The 22488-nt window shown below is 46.1% G+C and overlaps 1 protein-coding gene across 2 annotated transcripts in view; it reads left to right on the forward strand.

Moving 5' to 3' along the window:
* The window catches only part of SLC1A1 (solute carrier family 1 member 1), an 83511-nt gene that overhangs the window by 39603 nt on the left and 21420 nt on the right, over nucleotides 1-22488 (forward strand). For both annotated transcript variants that reach the window (XM_027041133.2, XM_053205330.1), the window contains exons 2-4: nucleotides 1147-1287; nucleotides 20273-20365; nucleotides 21973-22087. In XM_027041133.2, the coding sequence (XP_026896934.1) occupies nucleotides 1147-1287; nucleotides 20273-20365; nucleotides 21973-22087 (349 nt within the window). The remainder of the gene's footprint in view (nucleotides 1-1146; nucleotides 1288-20272; nucleotides 20366-21972; nucleotides 22088-22488) is intronic.

A 22488-nucleotide genomic window follows, 5' to 3' on the forward strand; every position in this document is an offset into this window, starting at 1 on the left:
TTTGTGGAGACAGAAGTTATACGTGCATTTTCAAATGTGTGGGGGTTGGCGCCCCAGACCCCAGCATTGTTCAGGTGTCCACTGAATAATGTTTCTTGATTTTGAACATTTTCCTACACTCACATAATTATAAGCCTCAGTGTCCACAATACTCAGATTCAGTAGCCTCTCGATCAGACCAATTTGGACACATCGTTATCTAGAAATTACTAAAAAGGATTGGGGTGCCTAGGTGGCTCAGTTGGTTAAGCATCCAACTTAGGCTCAGGTCGTGATCTCACGGTTTGTGGGTTCGAGCCCCGCGTTGGGCTCTGTGCTGACAGATCAGAGCCTGGAGCCTGCTTCAGATTCTGTGTCTCCCTCTCTCTGCCCTCCCCCACTCATGCTCTGTCTCTCTCTGTCTCTTAGAAATGAATAAATGTTAAAAAAAAAAATGTAGACATAACTAAAAGGGATTCAGAGAGCCTTAGACAACACATTTGTTCAACAATGTGTGAATATATCAAACCAAGAGAACATTATGCTATTACAGAAGATGCATAAACAAGGAGTATCATAAAAACTACCATGAGAAGAGTATATATGAGGAAATGAGAAAAATGAACACTGGTATGTAAACTATAAAACCTAGGACACCTAAGCTGCCTCGCTGGCTGAGTTAGTAGAGCATGTGAGTCTTGATCTCAGGGTCATGAGTTTGAGCCCCTGGTTGGCTGTTGGCGGAAGAGATTACTTTAAAAAACAAATAAATAAAATGTAAAATACCTAAGGTGGACCAAGAATAAGGGGAGTGTGTAAAAACAAAATAATTATATTGGGTTGAGTAAAATGATGAATTTCGTTTCCTGCCCAGAAGGATTTGGGACGTTTTGTCATTATAATAAACATAATTGAAGGAGGAAAGAGAGAAAACCAAAAGCTTTCAAGTGAAGAATATATTTTACAGAATTGCGGAATAAATGTGTACTTTTTATTCGTTAAAATGTTTGTTTTTTGAGACTCAAATTTCCAGACTCATGGAAGATCATCTAAACTATTTTTCATGCCATTAAAATGTGGGGGTCTTTGGCGGGTATTTTTCCATAGAAATGCATACAGGAGAAAATGCTATTCCTCTTTTCTTTTTTCTGATCTTGTTTCTCTTAGGGATTGCCATCGGCGTCTTGGCTCGAGAATACAGCAAGCTGTCTAGTCTGGAGAAGTTCTACTTTGCTTTTCCCGGGGAAATTCTAATGAGGATGCTGAAACTCATCATTTTGCCGTTAATTATATCCAGCATGATTACAGGTACCTTGAGAAAACTGATGGTTCTCTGTGGTTATTTAAGGATCTGTCTCTTAAGTTGTGCTTTTCTAATTATGAAAAAAATTGAAATGCATTTGATGTATCTCACGCATCACACACGCTCTCTCTCTCTCTCTCTGCTTACTTGGAAAGTATATATTGGCTTGAGTGGGAATATTTCATTACGCAAAGTGCCACTGCTCTACCTAGGGCGCTGTCCACCATAGCTCACAACTTCAGTTGGCCAGCCATGTGGTGTCTTGTGAGGAAGATGCCATTTTCTTTTTTCTTTTCTTTTTTTTTTTAATGTTTATTCATTATTTTTGAGAGAGAGGGTGAGCGGGGGAGGGGCAGGGAGAGAGAGGGGGACAGAGGATACAAAACGAGCTCTGGCCCAACAGCAGAGAGCCCATTGTGGGGCTTGAACTCAACGAACCGTGAGATCATGATCTGAGCCGAAGTCAGACGCTCAACCGCCTAAGCCACCCAGGTGCCCCGCGAGATGCCATTTTCAAACATACTATAAATAACACTCTATCCAGGACACAGGAGTAAAACAAAAACAAAACAAAACAAAAAAAACACCATATTTGGCCACTGAAATGTCAACCATTGTCCCCAGGCGAAATGTGGTTGTCAGTTTTGAAATTGTTTTCGGTAGTTCACTCATCTGTTTCCCACCTGCAGCCGTCCTAGCCCCCCCACCCACCCTGGGCAGCTGCCCTTGGAGTCTCTCCGCCTTCCCCGCTGGGCTTCTACTCCTCCGCATACCTGCCCTTGAAAACTCACAGCCGCGTGCTGCGGAAAACGTTTCATTATGGGTTTGCACCGCATTTTAACAGCCTGGCATTTTCACATCTGAACTTGTGACACAGTTGGCTTTGGAAATGCTTTCTCCCTTAGTGGCCATTCTCTTGCAAGGTCCCTCTAAAGAGCAGGCTTCCCGCTGGAGGTGGAGAGTGATTTGGCTTACAGAAATGTCATTTGTGTGGGTGCGATGAGCTTCTCAGTGCATTCCAGAGTCTCTTGTACTTACCTTCGTTCTGGCAATAGGTAAAATGTGGCCCGCCCCTCACTAGTATTGTCTGCTTAAAAAAACTCAGGTTTTATGTAACCGCACAGTTAGGAATCTTGACGTGTCCTTTTCCAGAACATTTTTCCCCACTGCCACTACGACGACCTGGGGCTTTTATCTATGGGGAGCCCTGGATGTTAGCCTTGGGTGGGGGCAGGGGGCAGGATCTGCTGTGCCCAGCTATAGATCTGGCTTTTGAACTTTTCAAGTGCCAAACTCCAGTCACATTAGAATCTCCTGGTCTGGGTGTTCTTGGCTTATTACCAGCCTAAAAAGAGCGTTTAATTATTTGTATGTACGTGTTTAATTGTGTTTTGAAACGCCCGGCTTCTTTTAGGCCCTGCAGCCTGAGGGCCAAATCAGCAGGCCAGTGTGTTGTACCATGTATTGTTCATCTGTTCCACTTTAAGTTAGTGTGAGCATCTGAAACTTGCAAGATTTCATGTAGGCATCTGGATTTCTGGCTTCCTCTGAAAAGAATTAAGATCACAAAACACTGAACCCATGTACCCCCCTCCCCCCCCCCCCCCCCCGCCCCAAGACCAACAGTGATCTGGAGCTAAGAGACAGCTACTCTATTTAGTTTGAAGCTAATACGTTTGAGGATACCGCGGCCCCCCTACCCTATCATCTGACACCTTGTCCATGGCGCTCATTTACCTGCTGGCCCAGTAGATGTTGCCTTTATCACCCCTTAGAATTTTCTCAGCCTCAAAATTCTAAATCTCTTCTGAGGCTCCTTTGAAAAGATGATGAGAGCTTTGGACTCTCTCCCAAGAAAAACATTCACAGTTAAACATATAATACTATACTTGGCATGCACTTGTACAAGGTACATAAATCACTTGATGATCAATACCACTTAAAACTTGGGTCTGTGGAGGAATGTATGGAAAGTTGATCCAAATTCGGCAGCAAATCCAAAACTCGTGTGTTAAACCGGGTTTCAGAAGAAGAGGTAAAAATACATGTGTGAATATACTAGTATAATATGTGATGTTTGAAATATGTATCAGTTTTGGCAGTCAACATCTAGTGGTATTTTTGCAGTCGGGCTGTTTTGTGTGCTAGCTCAGCTTTGCAGATAATCTAGGAAAATAATTTGCAACCCTCAGCACTTTGCTCACCACGTAGCCCAGCTGCTTTTTCAAGCTGTATCACAGGTCCGGACATTAAAAAAAAAAATGTTTTTAAATGTTTGTCTATTTTTGAGAGAGCACAAGCAGGGAGGGGCAGAGAGAGAGGGAGACATAGAATCTGAAGCAGGCTCCAGGCTCTGAGCTGTCAACACAGAGCCCAAAGCAGGGCTTGAACTCAGGAACCTTGAGATCATGACCTGAGCCAAAGTCGGACATTTAACCAACTGAGCCTCCCAGGCGCCCCCTTAACATTTCTACATTTTTCCTTTACCAAACGCTGGCAATTAAGAGCAAAAGAGCGCAGAACCGCTACCCCATTCTGTTGTCCAGAGCAACAAAATAGTCAGAAGATTCAAGGGACATGAACAAAGCAGGATGGGAACAGTGATCTCATATTCATGTTTTAAATTGTCAGATTAAGGTAATATGACTAGCGCGGGCAAGGTTGTGGGAAAACAGGCTCATTCATACATTTTCAGTTTGGAACAAATTTGGTGGGGGGCAACTTGGAACATGTTCTGATCTCTCTACTTTGTAATTCTGCTTCTCAGAATTTCTTGTAAATAATCAGATATGTTCAAAGATTTAGGTACAAGGATGTTCATAAAAGCATTACTTTTATAATGGTGGTAAATTATAAGTAGGCTCACTGGAAGTTATACACCTAAGCTATGAGTCTGCAACTATTAAAAACCTTGTCTTGGAAACATTTAATGACATGTGGATATGTTCTAACACGGTGTAAAATAGGAAAATAAAACAAATTACACAATAGGATGTTGTATACAATCCAAATTTTATTAAAATTTATGTGCATTTTTAAAAGTTGGGATGAAAACCAAATAGTTAATAGCAGTTAGATATGGATAGTAAGAAAACATGACTCATTGCCCTTCCTTTACATTTTCAAGGTGAATACGTGTTTGTTTTCTTAAAAACTTATTTTTTTTGTTTTATTTCTTATATTTGAGAGACAGAACATGAGCGGGGGAGGGTCAGAGAGAGAGGCAGACACAGAATGTGAAGCAGGCTCCAGGCTCCGAGCTGTCAGCACAGAGCCTGAGGCGGGGCTTGAACTCAAGAACCTGGAGATCGTGACCTGAGCCAAAGTCAGATGCTTAACCAACTGAGCCACCCAGGCACCCTTTTGTTTGTTATTTTTGTTTGGTTGGTTTTGCATTTTCTTTCACTCTTCCTCCCTCTCTCTCTCCCTCTCCTTCTCTCCTTTTCCCCCTCTCCCACTGTCTCCCAGAGTGGGATGGGTTCTGCTCTGTGTCCCACAGCTCTGTTCCCAGCACCTGTAGCTCTGCACCACCTTTTCCGTGGTGCGTGGTCCTTTCTCCAAACCCTGCGGTGGTCCTCTGCCTCCCCAGTTCAGCACAGAGCCAGGAGTGGAGGATGGCTGTGGAAATGCACAGGAAGAACAGTTTTCACATTTCAGAAGCCTTTATAAATGCAGCAGACCATTAGCTTATTTTATACACTTATTAGGACAAAGAAAGATGCTTGTTGGAAGCTGGGGAGAGTTAAATGGATGTCCTAAGGACACACACATTAGAGGGAGAAACAAAATTGAGACCTACGATTAGTAATCTGTGCTTCTGCATAAAGGAAACTCTCTTGATGGATTAACATGTACGAAAATTAAAAAAAAAAAAAAAAAAAACCCTCTGCCATGAAAGCCTCCACTGACATAAAAATAGTTCATAGCTGTTTCTTTTTAAACAGAAGCATCCTTTTTCATGTGATGAATGAGGGTAACATGTCACATTAATCGGGGAAATTTGAATATAGGCTTAGATGGTACCAAGAAATTATTGATAATTTTGTTAGTGGTGATAACGGCATTTTAGTTATGTAAGAAAATTTCCTTTTTAATGCATATGGAATTATGCAGGGATAGAATGACAGAATGTCTAGAATTTAGTTAAAACAGGAAAAAAAGAGAAAAGGCACAGTAGATGTAATCTCAAGGCATTTTTAGAGACAGGCAGTGTAGGCACTAACAGAATCCTTCCTGTAATTGACATTCTGAGGATCATGCTCCTGCGGGTGTGCAGAATATCTGTTTGGGCCCCCTTAACGTTTAGGTTTCTAAGCTGTGCTTGTATCAAACCACTGGGGAATTAGCAAGAGAATTGTGGTTCTGGAAAGTCCTGGTCCAGGTCTCACCACCAGTGAGTTTAAATTCAGGGCACATTTTCTTGAATACACAGATCATGATGACCTAGGCCTCCCATGACCATCGCAGGAAAGGGAACGGCCCCTCAACCCATCTCCCAGGGTTTCCCTGAGCATCATTCCAAGATGGCACCTTAGCTGTGCTCAGGATGAGACCCCCATCCTTTCCACTGCAGCCTCTTGGCCGCCACCACTGGGCCAGAAGTGTTCTGCCGGTCACAGCTGCCTCCTCTGGTGTCTCCAGTGACTGCGGCCACACCTCTGACCCTGAGGAACTCTCCTTTTGCTCCTCTCTCCTAAGATAGGAATGAGAATTCTTCACAGGCTGTTCCTTGGGACAAAGCTTTATGGAAGTTTGGGGAATGAAAGTAGGTGAAGCACCAACAGTGCCATCCAGCCTGTCCCTTAAGAGGGAGGCCTTAAGAGGTCTGCCCCTTTGCTCAGCCGCCAGCCCGTCCCTCCACATGATGTTCCAGGCATTGCCATCCCCTGACATGAGGCTTTGAGAAGGAAGAATTTCACCATCACATAGGTCTGCCTGCCCAAGCCCGGAAGCAAACCAAGTGGAAACCCTCGTTGTGGGTGCAAAGGGGTGATTTGCCTTGTGGGCCCCATCAGGACACTCACTCCAGAATGGATAGCATCCGCACCTGCTGGGTTGGGGCTTACCCACCCAACCTGCAGGACGTGGGAGTCTGTCCGGGTTGGGCTGTGTTGAGTCCATGCCGCTGCCGGTGCAGTCTGTCCTGAGAGCAAGATGCTTACTCCTGCCTGTTCCTGTGGCACCGTACTCTGGATTTCCCCCAAATGTTGGCTCCTCGGAAGCACCCACACTGTACTTTGTCCTGTGGGGTTGCAGTCCAGTACGTTGCAAATTTATACCAAGCCAAGAAAACTCCCTCCTTTCCCTCCATCCCAAACCACTGAGTCTCTGGGTCTTAGCACTGATTTCACCTCTTGGACAAATTATGTACCAAACATGAGACTTTGGTAGAGAGCACCTGCATTCTGTATGTCGATGAACCTTCCCCTTTTGACAAGAGTGCTGGTTGAGGATTGGATTTACATCTGTGGGAAGATTCTTCAAGGATAAACGGAAGACTCCACCCTTCAGTGATTAAAAAAAAAAAAAACAAAAAAAAACAAAACTTGTTTCAAACTTTAAATGGTTGTCACTCCAGCAGCCCCTATACATCAGGACTTCAAATTTTTAGGGCTTGATCTCCGCTCTAAGGCCTAAAGTTTTCCACTACGTTTTAACCAAGAAAAAAAAAAAAACCTTATAGAAGTTTCGATATAAACAATATTTATTAAACAGCAGTCAGATGTAAAATACGCAGCAAGTAGGGATCTGCACACTTTTTTTGGTAAAAGGCCAGATAATATTTTAAGCTTTTCGAGCCACATATTCTCTGTCCAGCTTCCCAAGTGGCTGCCACGGAAAATCACCCCTCAACAATATGTAAGTGATGGGCATGGCTGTGTGCCAAAAACGCATTTATTTGCAATAACAGGAGGCCAGCCAGCAGCTGGCCAAGATAAAGGATAAGGCGAGATTCTAACTCTCAAGGTACAGTGGAGTTGAGGTGGAATCCTGGTGGCAAGATAAACCAGCATGGCAAGCAAATACTATCAATCAGTGAGTGAAATTCCCTGAAGAGGCAGTGAGGCATGGAGCCGGGAGCAGGGTAAGTGAAGTCAGTCAAGGTTTTTGGAGATGACTATTTAAAAAAATTTTTTTAAATGTTTATTCATTTTTGAGGGAGAGAGGCGGAGCGCGAGTGAATTAGGGGCAGAGAGAGAGGCCGTGAGACACAGAATCTGAAACAGGCTCCAGGCTGTAAGCCGTCAGCACAGAGCCCGATGGGGTCTCGAACTCAAAAGCTGTAAGATCCAGACCTGAGCCGAAGTTGGACGCTCAACCGACTGAGCCACCCAGGTGCCCCAGAGATGCCTATTTTTGAAATTCAGGCTTTGCAGGAGAGAACACGTTGGTTCGGGTGGGCTGGGGAAGGCATTTTTTTTTTTTTAGGCGATGTATTCATTTACTCGTAAGCAGCTGTGAATCTGGGTACTATCCTATGTCCTCTGGTGGAAAGAACCAGGCCATGTCCCCCCCTCCCTGAAACGGGGTTTGATTAAATTCAACATTTGTTAACCCCGCCTGCGTGAAAACAGGTAAACAGAAAACCACACCCGTGAGAGGGTGGGGTTCCTGCCACTCACCCGTTCATGCATCCTGGGACTTCTGGCCAGGTCTGTGAGTTCCCTTGTGGCCAAGAAGGTGGAGGAGTGGAAAATGCACATGTCACTTGGTTGTACAGCTTGCCGTTGGGGACCTAAGAGCATTTAATGTCAGCTTCTGCTGGTGTGAGTGCAGGGAGTATGGGTGCTCTTTTGGAACCATTGGTGGCTTCTTAGTTTCATCTCTAGAAAATTGCCATTTCAGGGTGCCCTTTAAACTTACAGTTCCATGCTGGGGAAGGCAAGGTCGTAGCCCCAAACCATACAGGCCACGAATGAACTTGCCTCATTTGCAACATCTGTAACCACTGGATTCTGCCTGAATTTAAGTGCTTTTTTTTTAACCTTCCCAAGCCTTGTTAGGGAACCGAGAAAATAAGATGAACTAAGTAGGTTTGTACACACGAATTAAGCATTTTCCTAAGATCATCAGGAAATTCATGTTGAGTTAGAGCACAGCTACTGAAGCCAGAGGACTTACTATATTAATTTGATGTCTCCATTGCCTTCTCTGCAAAGAAGAAAGGGGCACCTGATGTATAAGGAATGGAGTCCCCACAATGAGCATGCCATTTGCTACAATAATAAAATGAAACATGCAAGCTGTGTCAGTCTAATTCTGAGCTAGTGAAGCTGGAGAATCAACCATGAATGAGCTTTTGACTTCTGCCTCTGCTGTTACTACACTGGCTCACAGCTCCACTCAACTCTAAGTTAACCTGTTGGTTTTTTTTTTAATTTTTTTTACGTTTATTTATTATTGAGAGACAGAGCATGAGCATGGGAGGGGCAGAGAGAGGAGGAGACACAGAATTTGAAGCAGGCTCCAGGCTCCGAGCTGTCAGCACAGAGCCCGACGTGGGGCTCGAACCCACAAACTGTGAGATCGTGACCTAAGCCAAAGTCGGACACTTAAACAACGGAGCCACCCAGGCGCCCCAACCTGATTTTGTTTCTTAAAAGAAGGAGTGAAAAACCATGCAGGGATTCTAAGAAGCCTCCTATATGTTGAATGCGTGGACCTGGGATTCCACCCCTCCCTCCCTCCCTCCCTCCCTCCCTCCCTCCCTCCCTTCCTTCCTTCCTTCCTTCTTTCCATCCATCCGTCTGTCCGTCCATCTGTCCGTCCGTCCGTCTTCAATGTCCGAGGCTCTGTGCTAGGCACACATGATACAGATAAGTCCTGTTCCAGCAAGGGAGAGTGACTACATTGTAATCTGGTATGCTAAGTGCTTTGGGAGAATGAGGACACTGGGGTGGAGTTTTGAAGGAAAGATAAGAATCCACTGAAGGGGGTAGGGGCTCCAGGCAGAAGAAGACAGCAGCTTGCATGGCCCGTTGCCAGGACAGTGAGGCTTTGAGCAGAATGCTGGGCACACGAGGAAGAGGAGTGGATTGGCAAGGTGAGCAGGTGCTTCGTCAGGGGTCTGTCTAGGCACGGGGAAGGGAGTGACAGCCAGAAGTGTTGTTCTCTGCAAAAGAACACCCTGATCAAGCATCAGGTGGGAAAGTATTAAAAAACAAAACAAAACAAAACACAGTGACACGTGTTAAAGGTAGTAAGGCAGACTTTATTCGGGGCCATCATGATAGGTGGGGACCCTGTGTGGTCCAATTTCGCAGTGGGGGAGAGAGATGGGGCTCAACTCTAACAGCAAGTGAGAATTGATAGCCAAGGAGCAGGGTAGGGGGATCAGTGGATGGAAATTTATGAGGAGGAAACATCAGGGGTAAGGGGGATTCTAGCTGAACCAACCTAGTAGGATTCTTGCTGCAGACAGGCCGGGGAGGGGGGGGGGGGGGGGAGCCTGATCAGGTATGGAGAGTGATCAGATATGAGGATTCTGGTTAAACCGACTTAGCACAGTTCTTATGAAAACTAGATTTTGCAGGAAAATACACAGATGGGCGTAGAGGTTCAGGAGCCTGACAAAGTGTGGTCAAACAAAGAAGTCTGTGAGTACCGATCTTAGAGGGGCAGGAGAGTCTAGTGGTTAAGCATACCAGACTGCCTCGATGTGAATCCTGGCTCTGCCATTTGCTAGCTGTGCAACCTGGACACTCAGCTGTAAAACAAGGAAATAGTAGTACTGTGTCATGGCATGCCTGCTACCGTCAGAAGTTTCTAGAAAGTCCCGGCATTGGCATGACAAGCTATTGGAGTTGAGACGCACAGATGAAAGTACACGTGATGGATTTCATTCTGGAAAGGAAAACACATAAAAAGACTTATCCTTTGTAAGACACTAGGGTGTAACGTTCACCAGCATGCAAGTGGCTTATACCCAGAATCCTGAACTACCAATTTTATAAGGAGGAGAAGCAAAAAGCTCAATAATAGGGGCGCCTGGGCGGCTCAGTCGGTTAAGCGTCTGACTTCGGCTCAGGTCACGATCTCGCGGTCTGTGGGTTCGAGCCCCGCGTCGGGCTCTGGGCTGACAGCTCGGAGCCTGGAGCCTGTTTCAGATTCTGTGTCTTCCTCTCTCTCTGCCCCTCCCCCGTTCATGCTCTGTCTCTCTCTGTCTCAAAAAAAATAAACGTTAAAAAAAAAATTATAAAAAAAAAAAGCTCAATAATAATTAGGTTGTAGTTTAAAAAAAAAAAACGAGACTTTTCACGGAGCTGTTAGCCGTCCCGATGTCAAAGCATTCGTATGGACTTTGAAGAGAATAGCTGAGTCCCTCAGATCCTCTGAAATGTGTTTAATGCTCTTCCTGAACCATAAGCCTCCTATAAACGCTCGTGAGGTCTTCCGGAAAACTGGTCCCAACTACAAACAGCACCAAGGTCTGTGGTATAAAAAATGTTGGAAACAGCCCCCTGGATGGCTGAAGACCAGGAGACCAGCATGCTGCTTCGTGACACATTTTAAACATCAAATGTGGACCTCCTGACGGAGGCTGCAAAAGTGACCTTTAGTTGGTTCTGACCGAGGGCCAGTTTACCTTGTTAACTTCACAGAGTAGTCTAGGGTGGTGATGTAACCTATCTTCAGGGAGTTCTTTGTATTGATGCGTCTTAGAAAAATAGATGTCATGGGCAAGGCGTGCACAGAAATATATTTTATATGCCCCCTCTGCCTCTTCTCTGCCCCTGTCACAGCCCAGGAGGATTAATCCAGGCTGCAGAGATGGCCCTGCGTCCTGGAATAACAAAGCGAGATCATAGCCTGTCTTGTTTACCCTGGGGAATGAATTTGTTCATTTAATCCTCGTAGCAACCCAAAGAAATAGGAAGGGAGGTGGGACCTTATGTCCATTTTCAGAGATGAGAGCAGTTCCAAGGACTGTTCCAAGATCACACAGATCATAAGGGCAGCACCAGGGACTGGTACAGCATTCCATTCTGGGACATTCTGCTGTCCAGGGACCAGGGAGAGGGGTCTGGGGCAGGCAACCATACCTAACTAGGTTACTCATTCAACCAACACGTTTATCAAGCTCCTCCTACGTGCTGGGCACTGGCTACGCTTTGGTGAACACGCAGCTCTCTGGGTCTCCTGCCCTCCATGGAGCTCACTCTAGTGCAAAAGACGGTGTGTAAATAAATAATGAGCCCAGTGACAAAAATTGTGAAAGGTGATGTGAGCAGGGTGTCAGATGAGGAAAACAGAGGAGGCTGGTTTAGCCTGATAACTCAGGGAAGGACCCCAAGGAAAAGACTTGAAAGTAGACAAGTGAGGAGTAGGGGACGGCAGTCAGGCAGAGGGAGGAGCCCACCAAGCGTGGCAGGGAGCTCAGTCTGCTCCCGGGGGATGGGCCTGGAGCACTACTAAGCAGGACGGTAGCCCCGGCTGGGCTGGGCAGGCGGTCTCCCTGGGGACACGGTCTCTTCAGCCAGGGTGAAGATCTTCCAGTTGATCATCAGTGTCCTTGGAGGTTATACCAGAGTGTGAAATGGCCTGGTGGGTGCTCTTTTGCACCCGTGTGATGAAGGAATACAGAAGGATTCTGGAGAAAGTGAGGGAATGCGTGAGCTAACTCTTGCTAAGTGCCTTCCATTTGATTAGCCCCGCCCCTCAGATTGATCATTTTTCATTTAGCAACAGTGGAGGCTGTCTACTGAGTGCAGATTAAGTTCCAGGCACTGTACCAGGTAGGTTATACGTACTGTTTCTAATTTTCACGGCAGCCGTGCAAGATGTGGTTGTCCACTTTGCTCCTCGCAATTACCCTGTAGGAGGTAGAGGCATTGAAAAGCTGCATTTTTATAGATGGAGAAACAGGAGTCTGGGAGGAAAAGCCTGGGCTGCGACTGGAGCCTGTGCTGTTGTTCTCCATGCTGGTGATAGAGGGGTAGGAGTCCTCGGCATAAGAGGGTTTTAACTCCCATGCAGCAGTGAGTTTCTTGGATGTTGTGACCATTCCCAATTGTGAAGTGCCCACAAATGCCAGACCAAAAACACCTTCCAATAATGGAGTTAATTTTGACACCTTAATGACAAGGTGGGGAGAGATTGTCACGAAAACTTTGTTCTCCAGTGGGTGGTAGCTTAATCAGTGAGCCCTCGCAGGAGTCTTTTGCCCTTGGGTGTTTATTTTTAAAACGTGCTATTGTTTAGCCCTCTGCGACTGCTTCCTTTATAGTGTTTTTATAAAAGGTTCTAAAAGATTATTACAGCTCTGGCCAGGAGCCAGTATCCCCAGCTCATCAGAGCCTCCTCCCAAGGTAAAAAAAAAAAAAAAAAAAGCAAGTGTGCTGTCTCAAAATAAAGAGCTAGCAGGTCCCCCTAACTTCCAAGGACAACTCGGGATAGTATCCCTGTTTCTAGGCCATAGTCCAGCCTCAGAACGGTCGCTGGTTTGAAAGGACAGTGGTGGGCTCACTGGAAACCGGACTTGTTAAGGAAATAAAAATGCAGTGTTAAAAATTCAAAACTAAATTGATGTTTAACTTATTAAAGTTAAACTGCTTGTTAAAGGTGGTAGGGTGGACTTTATTCGGGACCACCATGGCAGGTTTGGGGACCACTGCAGTGGGATTTTGCATCGGTAGGAGAGATGGGGCTCAACTCTGAATATAACATCGCAAGAGGGAATTGGTCGCCAAGGAGGAGGATGGGGTGGGGGGGTCAGTGGGTGGAAAGTCACTAAGAAGGAACATCAGGGGTACTGGGGCATTCTAGCCAACTGAGCTAACAGGATTCTTGCTGGGAGGCAGGCCAGGGTGCCCAGGAGCCACCTGGGAGACGGTGGAGGATGGGTTAGCTACCAGAGGTGGAAGGTGGGGGTTCTGGCAAAACTAACTTAGCAAAGTTCTTGCTAAACCTGGATTTTGCAAGAAGTACACAGATGGGCCCAGGAGAAGGTTCGGGAGCCTGACTAAAGTGCAGTCAAGCAAAGAATCTTTGTCCGAATCCTGCTCATCTCTTTCTGCCCAGTTCAGATGCTGTCTGCCATATCACCTCAGCCCGGGGACACCTCTGACTCCTCTAGAAGCCCGTGGTGCCCATCCCCTGTGCCAGCACTCTGCAAACATCCCGTGTCTTTTTTTTTTTTTCTTTTTGTAATCCAAGTTACTTAGCACGTAGTGTAATAATGATTTCAGGAGTGGAATTTAGTGATCCATCACTTACAGAATAACACCCAGTGCTCATCCCAACAAGGGCCCTCCTCAGTGCCCATCTCCCACTTAGCCCAGCCCCCCACCCACCTCCCCTCCAGCAACCCTCAGTTCTCTGTATTTAAGAGTCTCTTAGGCTTTGCCTCCCCGTTTTTGTCTTATTTTTCCTTCCCTTCCCTTAAGTTCATCTGTTTTGTTTCTTAAGTTCCACATATGAGTGAAATCATATGATATCTGTCTTTCTGTAACTGACTAATTTCGCTTAGCATAATACCCTCTAGTTCCATCCACATTGTTGCAAATGGCAAGATTTCATTCTTTCTGGTCACCGAGTAATATTCCACCGTGTATATACACCACATCGTCTTTATCCATTCATCAGTCGATCGACGTTTGGACTCTTTCCATACTTTGGCTATTGTCAGTAGTTCTATAAACATTGGGATGCATGTGCCCCTGGAATCAGCATTTTTGTATCCTTTGTATAAATACCTAGTAGTGCAATTGCTGGGTAAGAGGGTAGTTCTATTTTTGATTTTTGAAGGAACCTCCATACTGTTTTCCAGAGTGGCTGCACCAGTTTGCATTCCCACCAGCAGTGCAAAAGAGATCCTCTCTCTCTGCATCCTTGCCAACATCTGTTGTTGCCTGAGTTGTTAATTTTAGCCATTCTGACAGGGGTGAGGTAGTATCTCATTGTGGTTTTGATCTGTGTTTCCCTGGTGATGAGTGATGTCGAGCATCTTTTCATGCAAAGCATCCAGTCTCTTAAATGGATGGGAGAGATCCAGTTTTTTAAAATTTCCAGTCTGTCACAGATCAGTAACCTTTGTAGACTATAATAAAAATGAATTATGAGGGAAAGATATAAAAACATAAAATGCTAGCCCTACTTTTGTGATTATATTTCACAAACTTGAAGTCCGTGTTCAATTACTGTTAACATCTTTAAACCCTTACCTCTGGCTTCTGTACAGACCCCATCACACCTGCCTTGTGATGTGTTAGTGTGCAGGCCCCTCTCACCTGTCAGTTCCCAGAGGTGCGTGGCCGCTCCCAGAAGAAACAAGATCTGGGAATGAACCACAAAGAGAGGCAACCAGGCTTTGCCAGGCATGAGGCATGGCCTGAAAGGGATCAAGGTGGCTATTGAGATTTGAGAGTAAAGCACCGGGTAAAGTACGGTGATATCCCACCTGTTTGAGAGGAAAGTGGCCATGCCATTTGACCTTTTCCCTGGTAAGTGACGGGACTGTTTTCTTAACCGCTATGTCATGCTGCCTCTTATCCACATGCTACAAAATTCTAGACCAGTGCTGCCTTCCAGAATGTTCTCTGTGTGTGCCATCCATTGCAGTAGGCACGAGCTTCGTGTGGCCAGGGAGCACTTGAAATGTGGCAGGTGTGACCGAGGAGTGATGGAGAGGTGCTGTCTCCAGAGTCTAACATCTGGAGCAAGGTACCATTCTGTGACATCCGTTGAGCCAGACCACATGTTCTCAGCAGGAGCAGAATTGCTCCCAAGGCAGCAAAGGCCGTGTTTTGGGGATAAGGGGGAGCAATGTACTCTTTTTATGCAAAGAGCACATGTATATATTTAGTACCTAAACAGTGTCCTGTAGTATTAAAAGATCATGGGACAGGTGTCTAAAAGGCTGGGGGAGGGGCAGGGAGAGCACACAATGATGAGGGGACATGAGAGGCAGAGAAACACTAAGATACTAGGTGCATTCTCATGTGGAGGTAGGTCACACAGTCACACATGAAAAGTGTTTCTGTTGGTCTCCCTGGGAACTGAACCAAACTGCCCCATACAAGTGGTTTCTTTTCTTTTTTTTTTTAATTTTAACGTTTATTCATTTTTGAGAGAGAGAGAGCATGAATGGGGGAAGGTCAGAGAGAGAGGGAGACACAGAATCTGAAACAGGCTCCAGGCTCTGAGCTGTCAGCACAGACCCGGACGCGGGGCTCGAACTCACGGACCGCGAGATCATGAAGGTGGTTTCTAAGGAGACTACCTGCCGAGCTCCGAATCACTGCCACAGGGTGAATCTCTGAAGTGGGCTCACTCTGTAAGGAGGAACTACCTGTACAAAGATGCAGTTCTTTCTGAGGGAAAGCATCAGATACAAAATTCTTTTTTTCTTTTTAGGTTTTATTGATTTGAGAGAGAAAAGCATGAGCAGGGGAGGGACAGACAGAGGGACAAAGAGAATCTCAAGCAGGCTCCACAGTGTCCGTGCAGAGCCTGACGTGGGGCTCGAACTCACAAACCGTGAGATCGTGACCTAAGCCGCAATCATGCGTCGGACACTTAACGACCGAGCTACCCAGGTGCCCCCACACTAGCCAGATCCCAAGCACACCTGCCGCAGGTAGCTTGTGGTCACTACAACAGAAGCACGAAGAGGAAGCACTTCACCACGACGGTTCCGGGAGGCAGCACTGGTCTAGAATTTCACAGCACGTGGATAGAGCCAGTGTGAGAGAGTGGTTAAGAATACGGCCTGTGGGGTCGAGTCTGGATTGGGATCCCAGCGTCCCCACCAAATGGTGAGGGATAAAGGAGGTGACGCATTCCACATGTACCCATTGTGCAGGACACAGTGTGTATGGTCACTGTCATTTTGATAGGAATTAAGCCTCAGCATCATTGTTATTATTAGCAGGTGGGGTGTATAGACTATCCAGACAAGCTTTCCATGTTCAAGTTAAGTTCAGGAATGTTCCGGTGACTTGTGGAGGTTTTCAAAACAGGCTGTTGCCCTGCGTATGTTCCCAGCCTCTGTGGTGGCCCATCACCTCTACCCCTGGCACCACATGGTAAATAGTCCAAGGGCCTGGATTGGGGGGCCAGCCCTGCCCCTCATCAGTGATAGCTGGAGAGGTAAAAGGGTAACTCTAGAGGTAAAATGTACAGAAGTACAGTTGTTGGTTCAAATACATTTCTGGTTTGTTTTTTTTTTTTAATGTGTGATTTTTTGTTTTTTGTTTTGAGAGAGAGAGAATGAGTGGGGGAGGGACAGAGAGAGAGGGAGGCATAGAATCCAAAGCAGGCTCCAGGCTCCGAGCTGTCAGCACAGAGCCTGACATGGGGCTCGAAACTGCAAACCGCAAGATCGTGACCTGAGCCCGAGTCGGACGCTTAGCCGACTGAGCCCCCCAGGCGCCCCTTGAGTTACATCTCTGATCTGTCCAGGAGAATTATAGGACTAAGGTAGATTTGAGGAACGGGAAGTAAAGCCCTTCCCAAAGTAACTACAATACAATCGCTGTCCTCCAGCAGAAGGGAGCTGGCAGACTGCTTTAGGGGATGTATTTGTTTAAGATACTTCCCACCAAGAATCTCATTATTATGAAGCCTTTTATTGCCAGCTGGGTCCTGGAATAGAAGCAGAGGCAGCAGCCCATGGCCAAATCATTAAGACAAATTAAGACGTATTAGCATATGCTGGAAACAATTACCTACATAGATTTAATTTGTTTCACTGCTGGAAGAAAACCCCGAGAGGGCACAAAACACATACCCAAGAACAGTTCTGCAGCTACCCTCTGAGCCTGTCACTTGTCCGTACCTTCGGGGCTGGGAGCTGCTGAATTTAGACATCGACTCGAGGACGAGACATCTGAAAATACATCCTCGCTTGGACCAGGATTCCATGGGCTTGTACAGGTTATGTGGAGTTTTGTGGAATTGGTGATTTTGTTTTTTAAAATCAACCATTGGTATAAATAATTATTTTGATTGTTTATGAAAATAATGCACAGAGCTCTAAAACGGAACATTCAAGCACAGTTTTATATTCATAGAATATACTTAGCAAACTTACATATTTTGCATTATTGTTTGCTCTTTTTTTTTAATTTTTTTAATGTTTTTTTATTTTTGAGAGAGAGAGGGAGACAGAGTGCGAGCAGGGGAGGGGCCAAGAGAGAGGGAGACACAGAATCCTAAGCAGGCTTCAGGCTTTAAACTGTCAGCACAGAGCCCGACGCGGGGCACGAACCCACGGACCGTGAGATCATGACCTGAGCCGAAGTCGGCCGCCTAACTGAATGAACCACCCGGACGCCCCTGTTTGCCCTTTTTTTTAAGAGACTGAAGCTCTAAATAGGAAATCGTCCATTCTGTGGCCTTTGGTGTCTCCTGATTGTTGTTGTCGTTGCTACTATTTCTTGAAGAGTCGTTATTTTTAATCGTCTTACCACAAGGAGAAGAAAGTCTTCTCGGCACAGCAGAGTGCATTTTTCCCAGAGAGAGAATAGAATCTAGCATCGGGCTTTTTCTAGAATGTGTCTGTTGCGATATGCCCCTCACGTGGGAATGACAGTCTTGTCCCAGGGGCTGGTGAATGGGCCCTTCCAACATCCTGGGGTGCTCGCTAAGTTGGCCAGAACCTCTTCTCTCAAAATATTCGCTTCCAGAGGAGCAACCAGCAGCCAGAGGAATGGCGTGTTTGCAGTGGGAGCCGATTTGTCCTGTCATCGTGGCGATGACCAGCTTCCTTCCAGATTGGTCCTGCCCATCGATTATGTACAATTATATGTGAGAAGCACAAGCCCCACTTGAGAAAAATAGGCGAGGCTTTTATAGTGTGAGGAGTGAAAACAAAAGCCACCTGTGCCTGCCATAACCCCCCCAGTTTACTACCTTCTCCTTGGGTCGCCTCACAATAGCTCCTCATCTTCCCCGCCACCCTGCACTTCAGGCTTTGCTAACAGTTAAGGCACAAGTCACACGTGTTGAAGATTCAGGAAGTCATTTTCTGTGATGATTGTTTGATTCATAATGTGATTCTTGTTTTGGAAACAGGGCAGGGTAGAGCCTGAAACGTTCCCCTTTTTTTTTTTTTTATAATTTTTTTTTAATGTTTATTATTTGAGAGAGAGAGAGAGAGAGAGAGGGAGAGTGAGTGGGGGAGGGGGAGAGAGAGAGGGAGACACAGAATCCGAAGCAGGCTCCTGGCTCTGAGCGCAGAGCCTAGAGCAAGATGTGGGCTTAAACTCACGGACCGCGAGATCATGACCTGAGCCGAAGTTGGACGCTCAACCGACTGAGCCACCCAGACGCCCCTGAAACCTTCCAATGACAGCGTGCTGAAAGATGGTCTGGTTGCTTCACCACTTACCCTGTCTTCCACATAGTAGCTATCCAGTCAACCGTGTCATTTGTCTCCATTTATAGGGGCATCTTCAATGGAAGGCAAGGGTTTCTAGCAAGAAGGGATGTGTGCCTCCCCCTCTAGGGCTATGGTTGGCATTCTAGACAGCCTTTTCCCTTCTGGACTACATCCAGTCATTTTATAGGCCACCCAACACCATTTGAGACTACAGCTAACAGTGTGGCCCTAGGTCTCTTCAATTAGAAATTTAAAAATTGGAAAAATTTTTTTATATCCTACCTCTTTAAAATGGATATTTTAAGTTGTCTCACAATCAGAGCTATACACGATAAGGTTGTTAACATAGAAGCAATTTGGAAATCATGAAAAGAAGGAGAAAATGTGCTGGCCAGGATAAATAATGAAAGTACTGTGATTTAGTATTGAAGTTGGCCCTGAGACTATCTTAAAGCTCCAACAGTAAGTGGATGATTAAATACATTATGGTACAGTCACAGGACAGAAGATTATGTGGCCATTAAAATTCCTCCTGAAGAATTTGTAATAAGAAAATGCTTATAATACAGTATTAAGAAGAGAGGATCAAAAACTATAGAATTCACTCAGCTATGTTTACAAAAAAGAAAAAATATTGACAGGAAATTTGTCGGGATATCAACTATGATGGAATGGAGTGATTTTTATTTTCCTTTTTTCAGACTACTATATCAAACATATATTATTACTTTCATAGTCACCCATAAAAGTTATCTTGGGTGCCTGCGTGGTTTAGTTGGTTAAGTGTCCAACCGTGGCTCAGGTCCTGACCTCGTGGTTCATGAGTTCAAGTTCCACATCGGGCTCTCTGCTGTCAGCACAGAGCCCACTTCAGATCCTCTGTCCTCCTCTCTCTCTATCTCTTCCTCGCTCTCTCAAAACTAAATAAACATTTCTTTTAAAAAGTTAACCTTTTTGGCCGACTCTGAGCTTCCTAGCAGAAAAGGCAGAAAGGGAAACAATCACGAGTTTTACGATATTCATTACGTGATGAAAGAACTCTCCGTTTTTCAAGATAAAGTTTTTTTCTGGATACTGAATTCCAGAAGGGGTTTATCCTGAAGGCTGTGGAGTGATGTGATGTACAATCCTCGAGATTCTCTGAGCAGATGCGGAAGGGGAGCTCCTGTCTCGTGACCAGCCCCACGAGGCACTGGCAATGGGCTGAGGTGGCGGGATTATGGGGAAGGGGCGCCTGCACCTCACCCCTCTTCCGTCTCCATTCTGTGTTGGCAATCTTGAAGCCCTTCCTTTGCCCGTTGCGTCTCATGCGAGGTGGGCCTAGCAGATGGCAGAGGACAGCCCTCAGCCCTTCATTTCACACCTTGAGGATTGAATGACCACCAGGCCTGGAAATCCGTCTTTTAAAAATCAGCGTAATTTGGGGCTTCTGGGTGGCTCAGTCAGTTGAGCGTCTGACTCTTGATTTCAGCTCAGAGCATGATCCCAGGGTTGTGGGATCGAGCCCCATGTCAGGCTCTGTGCTAGGCATGGAGCCTGCTTAAGATTCTGTCTCCCTCTCTCCTTCTCTGTCTCCCTCTGCCCCTCTCCCATTCACTCTCTCTCTCTCACTCTGAAATAAAATTTAAAATGGACAAAAATGTCATTTGACTTCTCCCCCCTCGCAGGTGTTGCTGCCCTGGATTCCAGCGTATCTGGGAAAATTGGTCTACGTGCCGTCGTCTATTATTTCTGTACCACGATCATTGCTGTGATTCTAGGTAAAACCTATTTCTGATTCCTTATTCTTCTGTAGAATTGTGACTCTTCCTTTAAAAGTAGTTGGCTTTTTTTTAAATGTACTTTTTTTTTGTAATTCAGAAAGCAATATTGTCAAATTACCATGAACCTTTTGGGCTTCAGGTCTACACAACACCTTTTCCATGAAGAAAATATAATACTGACTCAAGTTCAGCCATGGTGCTGCTCATTAATGTCCCTAGTAAGAAACAGGGTGACAGTTCTGTGCCATTATTAGAAGGAAGTGAAGCCAAGAGCTTCTAGCATAGTGGAGTTGAGTCTAATGATGAAGTATTTCCAAAAAGATAACATTTCAGTGCATCTCAAATGGGACATGGTAGTGAGAGCTCACAGCAACTTGCCAAGTATAAATTCCACTTGAAAAAGGGAGAACGTTCTGATAAGGGAATATAGCTGCTCTCGGACCTCTGGCATTCTTTTACGAAGAGAGTGCGGCCCATCCTTTGTGACCTGATGTTTTAAGGATGCCCTGCGTGGGAAGAGAGGACTGGATTGTACTCAGATGTTGCAGCCGCGTGACCCTGCCACTCTGCATTAAGAGACTGTTGGGATGAGGTGAGGCAGTGGGGCTGGTAGGCAGGGGACCTGGGAGGGCCTGAACCCTGCCTTAAACCAAAGCCGCGCCTCCTCAGAAGGTTCGTGAGGGAAGCGCACGTGAAGGAAAAAGCGGGTGTGTGTCTCTCCTGCCAGGTTGAGTGGGAAGAGGGGACCACAGCCACCTTGTCTTTGTATTGCCCACCGACTCCTCCCACCAGCCAAACCTACCTGCTCTGGTCCTGATGCCCTGCCCACTGTGCATCGGCGTTGCCCTTGGGAGGGGTGATAAAGGACACAGAGACTTTCTTCTTCACCCCCTCCAGTCAGGCAGCCTCCCACCTCTGCTTGGACACCTCAGAGGGCAAGAACCCATTACCTCCAGGGGCCAAAATGGTGCCCTCAGATACCCCCCCCCACCGTTGAGACAGTGCCTTACAGCAAGAACTGTCTCCCCCTGTAACACCTGTTTGTCCTCCTTCCACCCCCCCGAGAGTCACAGGGAACACTATTTTTCTTAACCCTAACCCTTTTTGGGATTACACAGCAGCCTTCCAGATATCTGAAGGCTTGTAGTATGAAAGGAAGTTAAGGCTTGTTTTGTATGAGCCTCTGGAAAATAACCAGCATCTGTGGGTAAAAGTTACGTAAAGATATTGAATGGCTTGAAAATGAACTGAGTTGGAAAATGAATCACCCTCACCCCAACCCCTGCCTAGGCTGATCTCATAAGCTAAAGAAAAGAAAATAGAATGTTTTAATCAGCAAGGGTTTCCAGAAGCAATTCTGGAATGCAGCCTCTTCATTTACATTAAAAAAAAAATGGGAAGAGTTCCTTCTTCATTTAAATGGAAAAGTAATCAAGGCTGCTTGGAGGTCCCAGCTGAGGCTCGGCATCTTGGCCGGACCCGCGGAGTCCTCCTTCTGGTTTTGCCTGGTGCCACTATGCCTACTGGTTCTAAGAAGGCTACGCCAGGGGTGCCAGGTGTTCTGGAAGGTTCTTAATGCTCTGTGGTGCTCTCTTGGGCCGCAGGCATCGTGCTGGTGGTGAGCATCAAGCCTGGTGTGACCCAGAAAGTGGATGAGATTGACAGGACAGGAAGCAGCCCTGAAGTCAGTACGGTGGATGCCATGTTGGATCTGATCAGGTGAGTGTTTTGCCAGTGGGGCAGCCCCCTAGGCATGCCGCCTGTGGTACTGTGGCCACAGAGGACCACAGCTTGCTTTAGTGCACTGCTGTAGCTGTCTTGAAATGGCCGACAGTTTTTGAATCATTGCGTGTTTTCATTTTGCCCTGGACCTCAAATTGCATAGCCAGTCGTGCTCGCCAAGCCATGGTTCCAAGAGTGGGAAGAGAGTCTCCTCTGTCAGGATTTAGGATGGACAGAGAAGCAGAAAATACACTTATTGCACTAAGATGCTGGGCTGCGTTGGGGGGTCAGCTCTGAAGCACACTTGAAGAAATACCTCCTTTTTTAACTTTTTTTTTAACACTTATTTTCAAGAGAGAGCGACAGAGTGTGAGCAGGGGAGGGGCAGAGAGAGAGGG

This window comes from Acinonyx jubatus, chromosome D4 (genome assembly GCF_027475565.1).
Source record: "Acinonyx jubatus isolate Ajub_Pintada_27869175 chromosome D4, VMU_Ajub_asm_v1.0, whole genome shotgun sequence".
NCBI classification, from domain to species: Eukaryota; Metazoa; Chordata; class Mammalia; order Carnivora; family Felidae; genus Acinonyx; species Acinonyx jubatus.